At 28.7% G+C, this 21,464-nt stretch overlaps 1 protein-coding gene across 1 annotated transcript in view; it reads left to right on the plus strand.

Moving 5' to 3' along the window:
- LOC107168336 (uncharacterized) overlaps positions 1-21,464 on the plus strand; it is a 268,417-nt gene that overhangs the window by 17,208 nt on the left and 229,745 nt on the right. The window contains exon 2 of the mRNA XM_089221847.1: positions 19,634-19,957. Within this exon, the coding sequence (XP_089077973.1) occupies positions 19,735-19,957 (223 nt within the window). The 5' untranslated portion in view covers positions 19,634-19,734. The remainder of the gene's footprint in view (positions 1-19,633; positions 19,958-21,464) is intronic.

Consider the following 21,464-nt stretch of genomic DNA (forward strand, 5'->3'; position numbering starts at 1 on the left):
TGATATCATATACCTACATTCTAAAGGATTGCAAAAAAAGTTTTACAGATAGAACTGATTGTTTTGGATTTCTATTATTTGGAAAAACAATTATTTTCATAAATAGTATTATATTTTTTTATAGGGTTTATTGTATTATAATTATATTTTACTCGTACGGCTGTAATATATAGTTTTATAGATGGTCAAATTATTAAATGTATTTAAAACCCATGTATAAAATCATGTAGAAATCTTAAAATAAAATTTTCAATTCAAATTTTGGATTCAAAAATTTCAAACATGATGACCAAAAATCCATATAAATGTGAACTGGACTTCATCAGTGATAGTTTGTCCCTCACCGATCAGACGTTGCATGTGCATGTTGTATAATATAAAGGCTTTAATATTACCAACCAAAACGTGGTTGACTGAAGATTATAAAAAAAAAATGAGACGAATTTTCGTGTATGTAGGTCGAATGTTAAAAATTTACTCAACACGGGGATTTATAAACAAATATCTATATTATATTGCTGTGTATAATAATAATGTTCCTCTGAGAAAAATCGCCCGCAATAAATGTTAATGGCGATGGCGCTCTGAAGTAGTACCCGATGCATACTAAAGTGCGTATACCTATACACAATATACACGTTTAAACGCAAATATTTTTTGCGTGAGTAAAAAAAAGAAAGACTAGAGGATGAAGAATAAGTAGAAGAAGAAGACGATAAAGACCAAACACGAAGAACTTCGTAAAAAATGGATTTTCTTTATTTTTCAGCGCTCTGTTTGCACGTTGGATCTATTCTAAAAAAGCGTGGGCGTGTTTTTCTTTTCCTCTTTTTATTTGAAATCAAATTCGGTGACAATATCAGTATGACTATACCTTTAAACGTGATCTCTATAAAACGGCGCAGCGTGTATATTATTATATTATTATTACATGCAGGTTTATCACATATATTCCTTTACGTATAATATAACATTTAATATTACATGGGTAGTATTATTACTATTATTACACTTGTACTCACTTCGCTCGCGGGGAAAAAATATATTTTTTATTTATCGTAACCCGTACACAGTACATAAAGAGGTACGGTTACAAGTATACGTTTATAATAAACAGGGAATGAAATAATTTGATTTCGACGTCTCAGATTAGGTGCTGTTAGTAGCGACTGATAGAAGCGGGTCTTTCCGGTGGTATATTTTGTAATATTAAACAGTTCTATTTTAATACGCATTTCGAATTCGGATAATGGTATTTCGAATTTGTAATGAGTTCATCGCGCATTATCGAGCATGCACTGTACAATCTGTGCACACTTTTTCACAGTTGACCGACCCGTGCGTATCATGGGATATCCTATATATTATCGTTTATTTTTTATTTATCAATTAAATGTGAGCATATTGAAACAACACATCAAATACGATTCGTAAAAAAATTATCTTTTTTTTTTTTTTGGGGGGGGGGGGGGGGGTAGAAGCAGGTGTGATAAAGTAAAAAAAAAAAACAGTACAACGAATTACTGTAATTACTCTTACACATATTTACATACCTTTACAGTTATTATGTTCCACAGACCTGCTGACCATAGATGAACATAATAATGTTATAATATTATATAACAATTGTGACGGTAAGGTTGCATTAAACAACAACAAACAAGACGTTGTAATTGAACACACATACATACATATATATATATATATATATATATAATATATATACAGGGTTATTCTTTTATCAAACAACACTCATTATTTAAAAAAGTATTGACTTTTTTCAAAAAAAAATATTTTTTTACATAGTTTCAGGTTGTTAAAAAACCAACGCTTTTATTAAAAAATTATATTTTTTATCCTTATCATTTTTTAAGTTTTTTACTTTTTTGAACGGCAACATAGTTTTTTAATTTCATATTCCATAGCAGAATATTTTTCTAAAAATGTTGATACATAAAAATCAAATTTAGGACGAGTAGTTTATGAGTTATAAGTATTTAAAGTTTTGACAAGCGGAGTAGTGGACAAACATTTTGCGGGATAACCCCGTACCACTCCACTCTGCCAATCTAAACTTTAAATATCTATAATTCATAAACTACTAGCGCTAAATTCGAAATTTTAACGTAATAATTCATAAAAAAAATAGCTTTATTAATTTATAAAATTTTAAGTAGGTATAGGTTACCTTTTGAAAATCAAAAGTTGATAATGGTTTATCTAATAAATATAAGGGTGAAAAAAAAAAAAATAAACAATTCAAGAAGAGTGTAAATCTACAATTTTGAAAAAAGTCAATACTTTTTTTAAATAATGAGTGTTGTTTGATAAAAGAATCACCCTGTATATATATATATATATATACAACGAGCCTAACTTTGCAGCTAATGGGTATTTATATATTATATATTATATAATATTATATACACAGTCATCTATACCTATTACCTACTCTATATTACGTACAGAAACTATATTTTATTCTTTGCGCTGTAAATTAGTTGCATAACTACATCAATAGACTGTTATTGTGACGTTTGCTAACGTGTAAAATAAAATAATATTTTTATATAATTTTACAAGGGACAATAAACTAATACATAACGCATCGCATGTCTACGAATAAAATATAAACGAATTCATTTCACGAGTATAGTAAATGTTGAGCTCGCGTGCGTGCGAATAAAACCTCTGGCACCTTCGTGGTTTTTGCTCCCGTCAAAATTCAACGCGTGTTATTTCGGTATGCGATACTATAATCGTCATTCGTTGTTATAAAATGCGGTTACAGTTAGATTTTTTAAATAAAAAACTTTATAGATATGTGTATTTAATAGGTGTGCATTTATATTAGGTACCTATATATTTATTATGTTCAAATAAGCAGGCGCATAGCTAGAAATTTCTAAGGGGGGGGGGTGTTATTCAAAATTAATTGAAAAAATTATAAACACAAAATTGATAACTTTAACTTGTAAACGTTTTCTTACACGCTGCATAAAAAGATATATTAAATCGTGCATGAAACGAGTAATCGATAAAACGTAACAGAACGGTCTAAAATAGTAATTAATGCCGGATCCCGGCTTTAGTGCTTTACATTATTATTTTTTATTTATTTTTTTTATTAAAGCCGCAACAACTAAGGTTATTGGCATATTGTACTCGTACAATGTAAACCTTTACATTATTGTTATCGTAATATAAACTAATAAACTTCATTTTGATAAATAAGTGTAAATCACGATTTAAGATAATTCGTGCTTATGATGCATCTTTATCTTGATAAAAAAATATTAAGTATACCACGGCTGAGGGGGGGGGGTGTTATTACACCTGTAACACCCCCCCCCCCCCTGGCTACGTGCCTGCAAATAATAATTTTATTAAAAATATTTACTGATCCGTCGTTCTATTGGTAAGGTATATATATATATATATATATATATAATATATATATATATATATATATATATTATATATATGTATGCATAAGTACACCATATTATAATAATTAATAATAGCTTGGGCGAGATGAATAAACGCTATGCGATGTGCTTTTTAAAATTAAAAGTACAACGTTTAAAAACCTTTTGATTACATTTTCAAATATACATGTATAAAATGAAATAAAAAAATTACTTTTTTTTTTTTTTTTTTATTAACATAAAGGCTTCAATTACTAGGATTATTAGCCTATAATTACAAAATGATAGTTATACAATATAAAAGTTGACATTGTCTTTATAGATTATCTTATTATTATTATTATACAATGTAAAATATTCTAATATTTACAGTTTTTTGTCTATATCTATTTGTTTGAAAAATTTAAGAATGTTGTCGGAGTTATGTTGATTGAGAGCTTCTTCGATTGACCTTGGATTGTTGAGAATAAAACGTGCGGTTGAAAATGTGGGGCAATCCATAACGATGTGTTCAATTGTAAGGTGGGTGTTGCATGAGTAAAAAATTACTTTCTTAAACTATTTATTTCATTTTATAATATAAAACAATAATCTCAAAACATATTGCATATTTTTTCGAAGTTACAAAACGTATTATTACTAAAAGTCTAAAACTATTTTCAAATTATATAATATGATGCTTTATGTTCAATAAAATATAGCAATTATATAGTATTAATTAATTAATTCCCGTTTTCAAATATAATGTTGTAAAATTCTTCGTTTTATAAAAATTTGTGGATTTATAGGTAAATAAGTCTTAATTATTATAAATTATTATTTTTTTATTGATTTAATATACAACTTAGGCAGCTATCATATTATTTTGTTACAATCAAACATTACAGTTAAAGCTCTATTTATTTGAAATGATTTAGATTTTAGGCATGTGATGTTATTATCAAACGTAAATGATAACGTAAAGTTCATCGAAAATTGTTCGAAATAATTAAACAGTTTGGTTGTACAAACGAGTAAAAAAAAAAACATTGGCATAATTTTTTATGATTAAAGATATAGCGTTTTTTTTTTTATATATATATACTTTGTAGGATATTTTGGGGGTTGAACCGTTTACTTCTTGATAAAAAAATGTATTAAAAGTAATAAAGTAATAAAAATAACATCTTTCGAAAATAATACGCTTAGAATACGTTTGTAGCGAAATCGTTCACTCAGATAGCTATGGATAAAACGTCGTGTATCCGTCAAAAATATGAAACGTACGTCGTTCGGCAATTTACCACGATCATGATGGTTGGTGAGAGGAGGGTGGAACGAAAGCTCACCCCGTAGGACGCCACGGGGACGATGTGTATATAATATCATAATATGAAGGGCGTGGATAAACAAATATTTTACGATTTGTTCACGTTAGAAAACGTCTTGTACTTACGATGCTATATTAATATGACTACTGCTCTTATTATGATTATACCCTCGAGGTTTAAAATATATATATTCTAAATATTATAAGGAATGCATATCTTATATATAAGGTGATTCATGGAATTATTTTTGCATACTTTTCTTGAAATCATTTCCGCACAATTATTTCGAAAAAAAAATTTATTCTTTATTTTATATTATTATCTTTTATGGGTTTATGATTTTTAAATTATGACTTTCCACTTTTATATCGATTTCATAAATCAAAATGTAATATTTTACTGAATTATGGTATTTATTGTCAATTGTTCATACATTTAGATGAGCAAAGCAGTGCACTGAAATTTTTCAAGTCTAAAATTTAAATACTTATGCCCAATTATATACATTTGAAATTTGATTTTTAAATGGCTGAGAAATGTTTCAAAGCATATTACTTTGCAGCTGATAAAGTTACTAGGTATATCTACCTACTTCAATAATTTATAGTTACAAATTATCGCCCTGTATACGTACATGTCACATATTATTATAAAAACATACCTTGAGGGAATTATACACGGGTGTGAAATAATTAAAACGAAAACACGCGCTCAAAATCGTCACCAATTTTCTGCGTTTATTTCGTAAAGTATATTATAAGAGCCGGTTCGACATCGATTCAATTTCCTTCCGCATCGGTGGACTGGGTGGGACCAAGCGTAATAAATTCTATTGGATTAAAACGCCGGGCTTTTCTTTTTTTTTTTTCGAAAAAAAAAAAGGCTACGGAAATGAACAATGGGAATATTCAAAGCTTATTTCGGCCATTAAGAACGAATACAACAATGTGATATTCAGTCTTCATGTATATATAATATATATATATATATCTGATGTAAATATATATATAATAATAATATGCACCATGCAGACCTGTCTCGCCGAGTCTGTGATGTACGGTATCGTATATTTATCAGTATATAATTCAATTAAGCGAACACACGCAGTGTTTTTTTTTAAAGAGGTAACGACAAATATTCCTGTCCTGGTGACCTAGAATTGAAATGGAGTTTTCGGGAGAATTGATGATATAAAGAGAACACTGAAGTGTCTGAAGTTGACGATTTAAAAAAAAAAAATTGATAACCCTTTAATTATTGTAGTACATGGTATATTATAATTTGTATTTTATTAAAATATGTCACACATGAATAGATCGAACTTTTTCATGTCATTTTGACGGTAATTTAACAATTATTATACCATAGGTGTAGTGCGAAAATTGGTTGGATTAACACGAGTTAAATGTTTCAATTTGTTCAATCAAATTATTTAATTTTTCAACGTTTATTCGACGATTTTCCAAATTTCTGTAAAATTTTGTGCATTTTATAAATTTTACTAGTAATTTCAACAATTTTGGTTTTAGACTATTCGTTCTATTTTTTACATCAAGTTGTGTACGCTCAACGAAAGGACTAAAAATTTAAAAGCCGTAAAAAACTCTGATTTTTAGTATTCCGCTTTTCTCCCTATAATATAGCCTATCTCAACTGCTGTCACTAGACAGAAATATTTAGCGATACTTTTATATGGAGACAAAACATTATAAAGGTATATTATTATACAAAAATATTTTATGTACACCGCAAACGGAAGTAAGGAACGGACGAGAATATAATTAGCCATCTCACAAGGCTGACGGAAATTCGTTTAACTGGTGACCTATATTACCCAGGATTACTATTATAGTGCCGATGCCTACTAATATTTCGTTAGCAACCTATAGAAAAATAATTTAAACTTTAAAGTATTTTTAATATATATAAACCGCGTTGTATGATATGATATATTTAGACTAGCTGAACCCGTGCACTTCGTAGCCCGTTAAAAATCCTATCTCTTTTATGGTCCATAGTTCAAATTGTGTGTTAAATTAATTTCATGTGATGATGCTAGCAGTATATTTTTATACATAATGATAGATAGTGGTTAAAATATATTATAATCTTACAACGATATTCAATTTCGTATATCATTATGTAATTTTCTTCGTTTTTTCAATATAATGTTGACAATTTAAATATTCAATTCGATGATATTTGGGCATAACACTTTCTAACTTAGCATATCTTCTGCCCATATGTCTAATAAAATTCTGAACCAAATTTTGTCGCAATCGGTCCAGCGGCTTAAGAATGTATTTAGGACTAACAGATAACTATCACTAATAACACAGAACAATTAATAACCGCTTATAATAACCGTCACTAAAGCAACCATTAGTAGTATGTATTTGTATGTTCACAGCCAGCTTTTACGTGGTAAAAAAAAATGTTCAAGCGGAAATGTTCCACTCCGAGAACACCGATTTACCGCGTAACACAATACAGTGATTACACAAAATTGTCCGTCTACCACATCAACTATTTTTTTTATTAGATTTTCAGTTTTTTTTTAATTTTTATAAAAAAAGTTTATTAAATAATTTGTGTTTTTTACTTGAAATATTGTTTTTATAAAATTTAGCGATATTTGATTGAAAAATTAAAAAAACAGAAAATAAAATAAAAAAATAGTTGATGCGGTAAATATTTTTGTGCAAGGGGTAAATAGAAGGACAATTTTGTGTAATCACCGTATTGTGTTCCGCGGTAAATCGGTGTTCTCGGAGTGGAACATTTCCGCTTGAACAATTTTTTTACCGCGTAAATGCTGGCAGTGAACATACAAATACATACTACTACCATTTATAAATAAACAAAAATGCCCATCCTAAAAATAAATCCAGCAGCTCTCGAGAGCACTTGTTTGTTTAAATGGTTGCCTTTGACTACCAAAAAATATTAATATTATTTATTTTATTTTTTACTGGGCAGATGGCACCACTTTAATTTCATCACACCCTCATCATATTTCTCTAACCCGATAACTTTCTCAATTTTTTCATCCGTAAGAACCTTCTCCTGGCATTTACGACCCAAACAAAAAAAGAGTGAGCGAAATTGGTTCAGCCGTTCTCAATTGATGAATTGTTATAAATTTTTGTCTCCATTTTCATATATATAGATTTATATTTATATTTTTATCTTCTAAAGGGCGCCACCGGTGTAACTCAGTTTTTGTCTCTAAATCTCTAACTCACAGGAGTTAGGTCCATAATTTATGCTATAAACCCGCTCCCCGACATTCTCTATCATTTAAAAAAATTTTGAGCCAAATCGGACCAGTCGTTCTCAACTGATGCAATTTCGAATTTTTTGTCTCCATTTTTATATATATATATAGATATAACATTTTATCGTTTAAAAATTATAAAAAAAAAAAATATTGTTTTATTTGAATCTTTTCACATAAAAAGGTTGACAAATAATTTTTATTACTTCTATCACATTATGTTGTACATCATATTTTATTTATTTTTTAATTGTTATTGTCCATTCAACCACATACTCTCTCAATAGTGGGCTAATTTGTATTAGCACTAAAGTCTCGGGATATACACATAATTTCTCGAAAGATAAATTGTCTCACTCTTATTATATCCTACAGACTTGATCGAAAAGTCATATTATTATTAATAAATATTATTAATGTAATATAGCACCGCACAATATTTAACGATTATTATTATAACGACGATTATACTATGGCTTCAAAGAACGTATGGCGCCGAAATATAACATATATTATATATGCAACACGATTTGCAATTTAAAAAAACGAAGACAGTGGACAGTAAATAAACTGTTAAGGGTCAAACTCTATTTATGATTACGGTCGTTTTCGGGTGGTATGTATTTTTATATGACCGGGCAATCGCTAGATGATGTTTTTTTATTCTTAATATCGAGTTTCAATGGGTTTTTTGTTTTTACCGTTGGCTTAACTCTGAGTTTTTATTTCAACGAAAATCAGCATATTTCTTATTCAATATTTCGTTACAGAAAATAATTTTTCATGGAATTTATCAACGTCCAAATAATAAAATATCAAATATTGAAAAATATTAGTTGATTATTTGTAAACATTTAAAGTTTTCAATTGGATTAGTTGAGTGGCTGGGTGAGATCATTCTGATGTACTATACTCTCTTCTTATTCATCTAAACTTTGAATACTCATAAAAATTACCTTTCTGAAGGTACAGGTTTTGATATTTTTATGTCGAAGAAAACTTCTAAGAAGATAAAATGATAACTTAAATAATATTTAATAACTACTTATAGGTACTTTGCGAATAAAAATGTTAAATGATTAGTATAAAGTTATTATAATAGAAAAATAAAAATATATAATTTAAAAATCATATTAACTAAAATCGCAATGAACACCATATTACTGAATTTTATATTAATTAGAAATTATTCTACTCAATTGATATTAATGATAAAAAATCTCAAAAAACGTCCACAAAAACATAGTTAAAATTTTTCAATTTATTTTATTTATCTTTATTACAGGTGCTTGCTAAATTTAAAAACAACCCAATATTTCTGTGTAATATCTATATGTTATATCTCAACATAATAATTCTTGACATTCGATACGCTTTCATGTTATGTAGTTGACAATGGTTGATTTTGCCTGTCAATTTGTATACGTTTTTATACGTTGAAATTCATGTATATTATAATTGGAATGGAAAACCCATTTTAACCGTTGAAACATTTGTTTACACCGTTGACCACACTATAGAAGTGAAAAGATGAATAATGAATGCAGAAGTAAAGTGTATTATTATTATTATTATTACTATAACGTATGTATTTTTTTTAAAATTATTTTGATATACTATACCTATCCTATCGTACATATTGGTAAGAATTATAGTTAATATACCTGCAGCTAGATTTAATGATAAAAAATAAATAAAAACCTACAATACATATATTCAATGTATAATCTTGTTTTTAATAATTTTTTAATAAGATAAAAATATAGTTATAATATATTATATTATTGTGTTTGAATATGCGATTGTTTAGGTTAATCATCTAAACGATTTCACCTCTCATAATTATTCGGGGTACCTGTTCAAGAAGCATTCTGCAATTAGATTAAAAAAAAACAGACATTCGTTGAAAGCTTTAAGTGATTTTCCGTAAAGGCATATTATCGTGTCGATCCCGTGTTAAAAAAAAATAAAAAGTTTGTTCTCTAGTCGATCTGACTAGATGGGTCCGAGTTCATTTACAGCTGTAGAGAGGATGAGTCATCGTCGGAAAAACTATACGAATGATGAAATGTCTTTAAACGAGTATAGGTATTATGGTATATTAAATAAAATGTTTTAATCGAGCTTCTGCGAGTAGCTTTAGAGGGTTAATAACTTCTATAGAAGTAAATTAATAACTTCAATATTTACCTAACCATTTTAAGAGATTATTGCAGTTTGTTCGTACAATACTGTTTGTCTTTATATATATATATATATACAGGGTGATTTTTTAAGCATGCTCGCCCCATTTTTATGCTTAAATTATGCATATATTCAAATTTTGATTTTTGGAATATTTAAGTGTAGTTAAAGGCGATATATTTGAGTACTTAGATTTTTCACAACTTTTAAGGAGTATCCTGTAGCGATACCAACTTTGGTTTTTCAAATGACAACCTATATGTTTTAAAGCAAAATGTTATTCAGATAATTTTTCTGAAAATTTTGACATATTGCAATCAAAATTCGAACGGAAACTTCCAGAGTTATTCTACTTGAAATATTAAGGAATAAGGATAAAAGTCTAATACTTAAATGCCTACGTTGTAAATGGATACGATAATTATAATTCGGTATAGGTTGTATATATATATATTGCGGAGGATTCACTCAAGTCGTCCTAGTTGAGACTTTAGGTGTAGATAGAATGATGATGCGCGTGTTGATGCTTCTAGGTCTGACATTTTGTGATTGATAACGAACGACTGAATGATTGCTAACGTCACCAGAACTCATCAAATAAACCTAACGAATACAACGGCACGCCCATGGGCCATGGCACAATCGTTTCGAGCGCATAAAACATGTTTATGATTATGACGACCTTAAAAAATACCGAACAAAAAAAAATGAGATTTAAAACGATAAACGTCGATGTCAACATAAAATCAAATACATTATTAATTTATTTTGTATCAGTTTTTCAATACTAAAAATGTGTTCCATTCGAAGTTGTATGTCTACATTTTTTAGTGCTCCGAGTAGAGTGTTACGATCGTATGTGCAGGTGTAATCGACGAAACTTTAAATAAAATAGATGGCTATTTTATTTGTTAGGCTGTTAGTGATTCTGAAGGTTTCTGTGCTGTGTTTTGATTTCTATAGTAACAATATAATAATATGGGATAAGATATTGAATTATTGAATATTGTCTGTAGCTATCTTTTAAGTTTTCAGAGTTCGTGATGTATTTTTTACTTAAACACTTAAACATTGAAGCATTGAACACAAACAAACCTATGAGTCTGCTATACCTGCAGTTTAAATATAAATGAATATATTTCCTGGGAAAGAATATTAAATATATTGTAAGGTTAACCAATGACTCATGTCTCCATAAATATTGATCTTATGAATGAATTGTTATTTTGGGAATATTTTTTTGTATACTAGCTGAAGCACCATGTTTTAAACTATATATTTATATTTGTTTTATTATTTATAGAGTATTGTGTCACAATATTTTTTTTTAAGTATACTTAAAAATCAGAATTCTAATAAATTTAGTATTGAAAGAAAATATTAGGCTGACCATGCTTGACGTATCACTCTGTATATTTTAATGATATGGCCCCAACGAATTTGAACGTCTTCAAACCGGAATCTAATTCTCAGTTTTCTCCTGTATAATAATATTTTGCCGGATTTATAAACCATATAATACTCTATCTTCGCTACGTTGTATGCGCAGTCCACAGACTTGAAGATGAGGGGTCCGATTCCACAGAAAATGTCAATCCTTCCGGTCCTTATGCCACGAGCAATATGGGTCGTAGAGTCAAAATATATTATTTTTTCAATTAAATTCAATTGAATCGTAGGGTACACTTCACAATTATTAGAACTTATGTGGAACAAAATCAATAATATTATATGCCTTATCGTGGTAAAAGAAAATTATTTATTTGGTGATTACCAATTATTGTTAGTTTTTGAATACTATTATTTAGGTCGAATGGTCTTCAATGTTTGTAGGTATTAGTTCATTTGAAAATTCTCGTGATTCGCAATAAAAAAATTGTATTAAAAAACATAAAATATTATGATTAAAATATGTTCGGTGAACCTTGAATAAAGACAAGGCTGCAGGCCACGGGTGAAGACCACCGGCTTAGGTATATAGAATTAGATCCCTAACAATAATATTGTTTTATGGATTAGTTTGCTATAGTAAATTTACTAAAACTATTAATACTATATCACTTATATCATGTATTTACTAAATGAAAACAAGATTAATTATTTTCATCTCTAGTTTGTAAGCAAATCAAAAAACACTTAAAATTGTTGGAATTTTTGTTCAATTTAACACCTCAATCCATATAGATAAAAACAAAATTATCGACTAAAACACTTGTGAACACTGTGCACAAATATTACTAAAATAGCTACAGCGTTAATAATTTTCACATTCAGACTCCAAAATTATATTAATTATAATTCGTATTGTTATTCCAGTGCATACGTACAATTATTCATATTATATATATTATCGATTTTTTCTCGCGAAGTTAAATTTTTTTGTACCTATTGGCGATAGTAATTATTGGTTCTTGGTGCCCATATAATATCGTATATAATGCTTTTTAATGTTTATAACGACATGAGCAATTAATGAGAGTAAAAAAATATGATTTTAATGGCTTCAGCAACGGATGTTTAAAAGGATCGATAAAAAAAAAAAAAAAAAAAAAAAAAAAAACATCAACAACAATAGCAATGATAATAATAATAAAACTAACGCGAGCGCAATGATGATTCCTATATATGGAATCACTGATGCTCTATTGTTATACCGAGACTGGAGAGAGTTTCATCCTGTGTTATTGCGAACCATATACAGCTATACAGGGTGTTTTTTTTGACATGAGAAATTTATTATTTTGTATCATCCACATGGTATTTAAGTTTTTTTATCGTTTTTTTTTTTTTTTTTTTTAAAAAAGTGTTTGATTTAATTGAAAGCGACAATATAATACGTTTATATTTTATATTCTGATGCACGATATATTTTTGTAGTGCTTTGGTTAAGGATATTAAAATCAAATTTCAAACCAGTAGTCAATAATTAATATTAATATTGTGACTTATAAGTTTAGATCTCGGAGTAATGGACTATTATATTCAGAATATTTAGGTACTCCTGTACCACTATATATTGGTTTGAACCTCAAAACTTTGTGCTAAATTGATACAAAAATATCATGTTATTTCGTCTAAATTTTTGTTTTGTATAATGACATGAAATCATGCAGAAAAACTATTTTCAAAACTATTAGTATCTTACGTTTTAAGAAAACCACCCTGTTTATGTAAAGAGCAATTGGTGGGAGTGTATATCTCGTAGATAGATCGAGTCAAAGGCTATTATGAGTATGACCCATTCCAGTAATTATTTGGCGTAAATATGTTGATAATTTTAAGTGATGCGTGCGTAATAAAATGTTGCTGCCAATAGAATATATATTTTTATTATACTAAATTCGTCATAGTCGATATTATTTTGCAATTTATTGTTGATTTACCCGGAATTAAATAATAAGCAGTATAATTTGTGATTTCACTTTTGAATTATTTAAATATTATTACATTTTTCTGAAGATTAAACGTTTTTATTGAATAAAACAAAATACATAGATTTCTCTCAAATTTTTAAAAATAACGCCGCTTTTATTTTTTTTAAATAATTGTATGATACTAAAATATAATATATTATATGATCATAATATATATTTTATATATTATATAATATTCTGGACTAAACGAGGCATACCAATCTAATTAAAAGGCAAACGAACGAACTATATGCGAATTATTTGATGTGTTGATAATTTAATTTTGGATGGTGAAATAATTATCGTAGTATAACATCTCGTATAATAAGTATTTTTGGAGTCAATAATAATTATTCCGCTGATTGCAAATGTCACTGTTTTATCATTAAGTGAACGATATTCGGTTCAGCTTGGTTTGGCGAAGTAAAGTTGGTATTATAATATTATGGTACCTGCCATAAAATGTCGAACATATTAAACCTTGTGTGTTGAGAGTGAGTTTTTAGGTTCTTAACAGTATAAAATAAGATATTAACAATACTACATTTATATCCTTTGAAAAAAAACCTTAAAATATTCTTTAAATATCTTTAGAAAAAAAAATTAAGAACTGTTAAAATGTAATATGTATTTATATGATTTTTTTTTTTTGATTGAGTCAATATCATTCAATTTTCTAAAAAATAAACTACTCGAATTAGATAAATATTTTTACCATCAAAATTGTTCTTAAAATCAGATTCATATTTAGATTATTTTGAATTTATCCAAATTTTTTTTTTATTTTAAATACTAAAAAATAAACTTAAAAAATATTTATTATACATGTAGCTCTAGGGTCAATTAATGAAAAAAAAAAATAAATTAAAAATATTAATTTGCACAAAAGTTACTCTAAAAGTCAGTTCTATCTGTTACACCTTGTTAACTTAGAAATTAAAAGTGGTGTAATCTTGCTTCGAACTGTGCTTGAATATTAGGTACCTAGTTGGTAAATGATTTTCGATCGAACCGTGTATATCACAGACCGAGATGATGATCATTGTGACCAAGATAAACGATTCAATAAAATATATACCATCGATATGGATAAACGATAAATTTCAAAGTTTCCTACAAGACATTTGTCGAACGATTTCAATTATTTTTTTCATGATACAAAAATTATTGTGTGCTACAAAAAAAGCAGCTCTTGGGAAATGAGAAATTATCATTGTTTGTGGACAATATTACAAAAGTACTATATTTTAAAATATGAAAAGTAGACTAATTATAATATCCTCCAAAGTAAAATGTTTTCTACAAATAGGCAGATAACATTTTACAAACATTTTTCTTTTTATCCCGATTCAGTTGCATAGTAGTTATGTTTCATGCACAACAACAATCACCTAGATACATAAAAAATATATGTTATATGTAGTAAAATTGCACACCCATAGATCCCAAATTAAAATATATGTATAGGTGCGGGTGGAGATGATCGTAATCCTTTCGTGACAACTTGTTTACAAATATTTTTATGATAAAACCTATAGTAATAAGTAATATAATATAATATCGAATATATCGTATATAAATAATATTATTATTGTCTGCCGACATGTCGTCTGCCTTGGGACGATGATGATATCGTATAATGTTGCAGACCCACACGTGTTCTCTCACAAAAGTATTCGTCCCGTTTATCACGCTCGCCTACACACATACACGCATACACAGCACAGATAGTTTTTCTTTAGGTATCCCGTGAGCCAAGGTACTTATCGATCGATTGGCAGTCGCGTATATTATATACCTAAGGGTTAACTGAGCGGAAAACACCTACATGAACGATATAATAATAATAATATGGTTTTGTGGAGGGAAAAAATGGTTTTTTTTTCAATACAATTAGAGAGCTCTACAAATGTATTTTAGGGGTTATATAGGTATGTCGATTTCAAAAATGTGTTCTAAACTTGTTCTCGTAAAAAATGTTCGCCGATATAAATACGCTCGAGCGGTACGACTTGATGCGTTCATACAATATTACGCGCAAGTCGTTGGTTGATACAACGAACAATGATACATTTAATGTTAAAGGGTTATGCGTATGAAATATTTCACATACAATTTTCACTTTGAAATATTTTAAAGTTGAAACTTTCAGCCTTCTTGAAATATTTGAATTTTGAATTTTTTGTTTGTTTGACAAAATCATTACTAGATATTAGTCACACTGATTTCATAGCTAATTATCGGTTCATAATTATGTTTTTATTTTATTTTATAATTTATAATATAATATTATATTAGCTCTATATGTTGTAAATTATAAATTTTAATAATACTTTTATACTAAGGATTTAATAAATATAAAATTTTTATTTTATTTGTATTTAAATAGGAATATAATATAACTTTTAACCAGATTATTATGATAGGGACTCTGATTATAACTATATCTAATTAGTATAATTATATATATAATATTAAATAAACATGAATTAAGAAATTTATTTAGGTAATTCATGTGTTTTGAAACTTTTTTAAGTATGTTTATATGAATTTTATGTATTTTTTTTGTACAACGTACTAGGCATGTAAAAAATATTTCAATAACATTTCTATTCTAGATTTAAATTAAAATGATTTTTTATTATTTTTCATAAAAATTAAACATTTTATAAACATAAATTTAATGAAATTTTAGAACTCTAAATGTTAAGCTGCTTAATTATTATTGCGTGCGTACAGGTATAAAATAATAAAAATAACAATAACACCACTGCAATCCATATTATATGCTTATCGGTCAATCTGACAGTTTATGTGCTTTTGTACCGCACATATATAGGTACGAACACTGCGCTCGAATTTGGTAAAATTAACTAGGAGAGTTTAATATAATGATTTGAATACAGCGTTTCAAGTGGAAAATGATTTAATACAGACACGGGGGGACATCAGAATATTTTTTTTGAAATATTACAATTATTTCATTCGTATACATGAATTAAAAATGTAAAAATATATCATAATATGTTGTTCAACCTAAATTTATCCAATATATATGGCTATATATATATAGTTCATGAATTTAGTTGTCTCTTAGAAAAACAACAATTAGTGATAGGTACTTAAACTGATTAAGTGATAACATAATCAGTTTAAATATTTGCAATATATTATATTGGTAAAATTATTATTGCGTTCGCTAAGACAGAGAGAGATCGTTGGACGGACCTGAATGGGTGGCCGCAACTGGCGAGTTACCAAATAAACAAATTAGTCTAAACTAATATTATCAAAAATATTAAAAATGTTGAAATTCATTACATTTTTCTAATTAATTTATTGACGACGAGAAGGCAGTATTTTCGACAGCAATTTACATCCATTTTTAATGATAATTTCACTCAGGCGTCAGTTTTTGTCTCCTCTCGTTTCAGTAAATAATGGATATTGGTTACGCAAACAAAAAGTAGAGAGGCCCGTTCGTCTACCACTTTCCAAATTCGATCGTTGTATATGTGTGTATAATGTATATCGCAAGTTGGCTACGTTTCGGAGACTACGAACATTGTTATTTGGAAAACAAGTATTAAAATTTATTTTTTGCGCTATACCTACACAATATTATAATAATATATGTATTGTACAGTACTGTCGGGTTTTTTAAATTTAACATTTAATTAAAAACGAGTAAATACTACAATATTATAATATATGTGAATAATAATATTACGGTTCATGTGTTTCGCGTATTTCGTAGGGCCCACGTTCACTACGCCAATTCCCCCGCCCCTTACACAGTGATCACGTGTTTATTTTATATTTATTATTATTTATATGGATGTATGTTACGAATTATGATGCTATACTCATGCGAAGCCGTGGTAGTATTACGGGTATTACTGTTTCATAATATTTCCAAAAAATACATTACCAATTTGGGTACACACACGCTGATTTTTTTGGTAGCGAAACACTTTGGTATTATTCCCGAATAAATGTTCATTCGCGGGTTAACGTATACGGACAAAAAATAAAAATACTTTACAACTTCGATTACAATATCAACCCCGTCCCAATTTCAAATCGAACCTTTCAATCCACGTGAAACGTCAAATATTAAAAGAGTCCTTTTCCAATACCTACTGAAAAGGGGCTTATGAAATATTCAAATTTTTGGTTGTGTTTGACTATCTCACGTATACATCATGTGAGCTGTCTTCCTGTCTACCCACTCTTTGTCTTGTCACTTCTGCATCTGCAAGGTTGGAATAGATATACACTGCACCATACATTTTAATCAAAATATTTCAAACAAAATATTATATAGACGTACACAAATTATCTCAAATGTGTCCGATACGGTTTTTGGAAATAACACGTGGCTTTTACGAATACAATGATATTGAGGGTTATTAATATAATATAATAATTATATACATGCAATTAACGTAAACAAATTGATATAATTATTATAATTAAACAAAAATAAAAATAATAACTAATAGCTAGGTAAGGTAATGCAATCGTAAACATTCCCGATATCTGAGAAATATTAATATATACAATATACAAGGTAATAAATAGAACTGACTTTTAGAATAACTTTTGTTCAAACTAATATTTTTAAATTTTTTTTTTGTCCATTAAGTTAGCGCTACATGCTTAAAACACTTTTTTATGTTTATTTTTTAGTACTGAAAGTAAAAAAAAAATTAATTTAATAAAAACATTTTTGGATAAATTCATAATAGCCTATTTGTGAATTTGATTATAAGAACAATTTTGACGGTAAAAAGATTTATCTAAGTCAAGTAATTTATTATTTAGAATTTTTTTAAATTAAATATTTTTTTGATTAAATTAATTTGGAACGAAATAAATTCTTTAAAAAAAATATGATTTTTGAGAATTTGCTGAGCATAATAATATTAGCATATTTATTTTTTTTGTCAGATCTTTTTGTTACCCCTGTATACATAATAGATATATGAGCATTGAGTAGTAATGAATAGGGATAGCCTTCCAGTAATTTAAAATGGTTAAAAATTTTAAAAATTCACATTACTACTAAAAAAGTTCCTCGGAAATCACAGTGCTATATTTATACATATTTTTACTTTAAATAAATAATTTACGTATGAAAAAAAGAGAATAATATGTTTATTTAAAATAATCTAATTTTGTTTGTATATCGTATGCATAGGGTTTTCTTTAAAATAACAATAAAAGTGTAATGGCGGTAAAAACAAAAACATATCATAGCGTTATTAAAACTGAAAAAATATGTGATAACTTATTGATCCGAAAAAAAAATTTAAAATTCATTCATTATTTTACAAACCATATAATATTTAAAAGCTATAAAGAACGGACCCTAAATCACTATTATTTACTTTAAATTTATAATATATGTATATATTCAATATTGCTTAGAATAATTCTTCGATTAAAAAATATGTAAACATGCAGTGTGTATCATTATAATGCGTTGTTGCCTGCTTTCGATTAATGTCGTGGGCATAGACTTAAACAAATAGGTGGAACATTTGCCGGATTAAGAGAAATAGAAAGAGTTTTATCATAAGAGAGTGATAGAATTGGCACTATTCCGAGGACAGTCGATTAAAACCATGGTTCAATTTAATTATTTTCTTAATGATAAGACAATGATTTGTGAATTGTGAATTGTGAAACTATCATAGTATGATTTTACTCTAAGAATTTAAAATCTAATAAGTAATAACATGGCCTACTTTTGTGAATAATATTTTTATAATCGTTCATAAAATTTCTATAAGTTATAGATATATTATATTTGTAATAATATGGATATATTTTAATATTCAAAATTATTTTCCGCTGTTTTTAACGCTCGATCCTTGTAAAAGGCTCCGCCCACTTGCTCGCGTTATCATGCCTAATGTTCCGTCTATTTCTATAATAGATGACCGCGGGCTGTCAACGACGATATAAATTAATAACAATATGAACACATTAAATTTATACCGATTCTTGTATTAGGTGAAAATCTTGCTAAACTTGCTGTGGTGGCGGCTCGGAGGCGCGATGGCCGCGTTGCGACGGCGGTGACTCTTTGGTACTGCGGCGGGGCGTCGAGCAAAATGTGCGCGGTGAGCCAAGAGCCGGAGAACGTATCCCGGACGAGCGTCGCGTTCGGCGTCGCGTCCCTGGGCATACTGTTGACTGGTTTCGTGACTGGTTCATGGGTTACCACCAGGGAACCGTACATGGTGCCCGGAGCGGACGGTGCCTACACGGTCGCCGCGTTTCAGATCGGTTTGTGGAAGATTTGTCCGATCCTGAGGAAGACTAACTCCACGATGAGTGAGTACCTGCACATATAATATTATTACGTCACCTATGGAATAATAATGCAGTGGTCTCCAAACCACGGAACACGTCTGGCAAGCCCCACAAGTTTTTATTGACCCACTAAGTTTTTTTTTTAATTCCCTGCACTTATTCATTATGTTCGATATACATTAAACATGGACCACACTTTCTTTACTGTTATCGAGTGTAAATGTTTAGGTGTATGTTATATTGGCGTTGTTATAAGAGATAATAATATTACAAGGAGAAAAAATGGAAATATCCTAAAAATATATATATATATATATAAAAATTAATTATAATCATGAACGTCTCGTGATGATGATGATGATGATGATAATATATTGGCGACGGTCGTGAACGAGGTGCGTAATTATACACCCTGACAACGGACACGCTGTACGAAAACTCACTCGGGAGTTGCCCCCGTCTAACACTGTCCCTGCGGGTACGCGAGCGGGATGTATAAAATTACTACGGCGTCGTTATACATAATATAATGTGTACAATCGTCGGCAAAACGGTTAAGATTTCTCATATCATATTATATCATAGCGTAGGTACCTATTTATAATTTGTAGACAAAATATGGGTTTCATTATATCACGTTGAAAACAAAATATCTTTCCCGGAGTGATTTAATTAAGTTTTTTTCAAGCGCATCTCGTTTTTTTCGTCCCATATTTTAAAGTTCAATAAGCTTCTCAAAATATCGAATGAATATCGTATTATTATTGTATATAAAAATAAGCGCATGTAGAGCACTGCAGTGTTCTTTGCCGCTGTTCCGTCAATACGTCTCACCTCTATAATTTTCCTAGTAAATAATGTCTATATAATATACAAGTACGCATAAATTAAACCATGGTATAACAATGGACCCTAACCTAACTGGACGTTTTTTGAAAACACGCAAGCAGTATGCACGACCATAATATTATATTATAGAAATAAATTGTATATGTTTTCTTTAAAAAAAATAAAAAATCCTGATGGTTTGTAGAACAGATCTTCAAGTTATACTTACTAAAAAAAAATTATTTACGTCACTTTTTCAACGTGTCTTTTTTGTACGTTTCCTTGTCTTAATATAGTTGATGTCAGTCCAATATTATGAATAAATCAATTCTCCGGTTGTAGAAACCTTTATGAGTGTGATTTAAGATTTTTTCATTATGTCAGCCGTCAGGTAATGACAACCAAGATTCGAGGCTAATTATCGGTAGAGTTGTTGGGCATAGCCGTTTTCGACCAAAAACGTACCCTTCCCTTTTCGGCCGATTCACTTTTCGACCAAATTTAAAAAAAGTCTATTCCCTTTTCGACCAAAATTGTACCCTTCCCTTTTCGGCCGATTCACTTTTCGACCAAATTAAAAAAAAACGCCAATTCCCTTTTCGACTAAAATCGTACCCTTCCCTTTTCGGCCGATTCACTTTTCGACCAAATTTAAAAAACATCGATTCCCTTTTCGACCAAAACAAAAAGTTTTGTAATA

The sequence above is a fragment of the Diuraphis noxia genome, unplaced genomic scaffold (genome assembly GCF_037042655.1).
Source record: "Diuraphis noxia isolate RWA-SAM2 unplaced genomic scaffold, SU_Dnox_SAM2 contig0003, whole genome shotgun sequence".
In the NCBI taxonomy this organism is placed as follows: Eukaryota; Metazoa; Arthropoda; class Insecta; order Hemiptera; family Aphididae; genus Diuraphis; species Diuraphis noxia.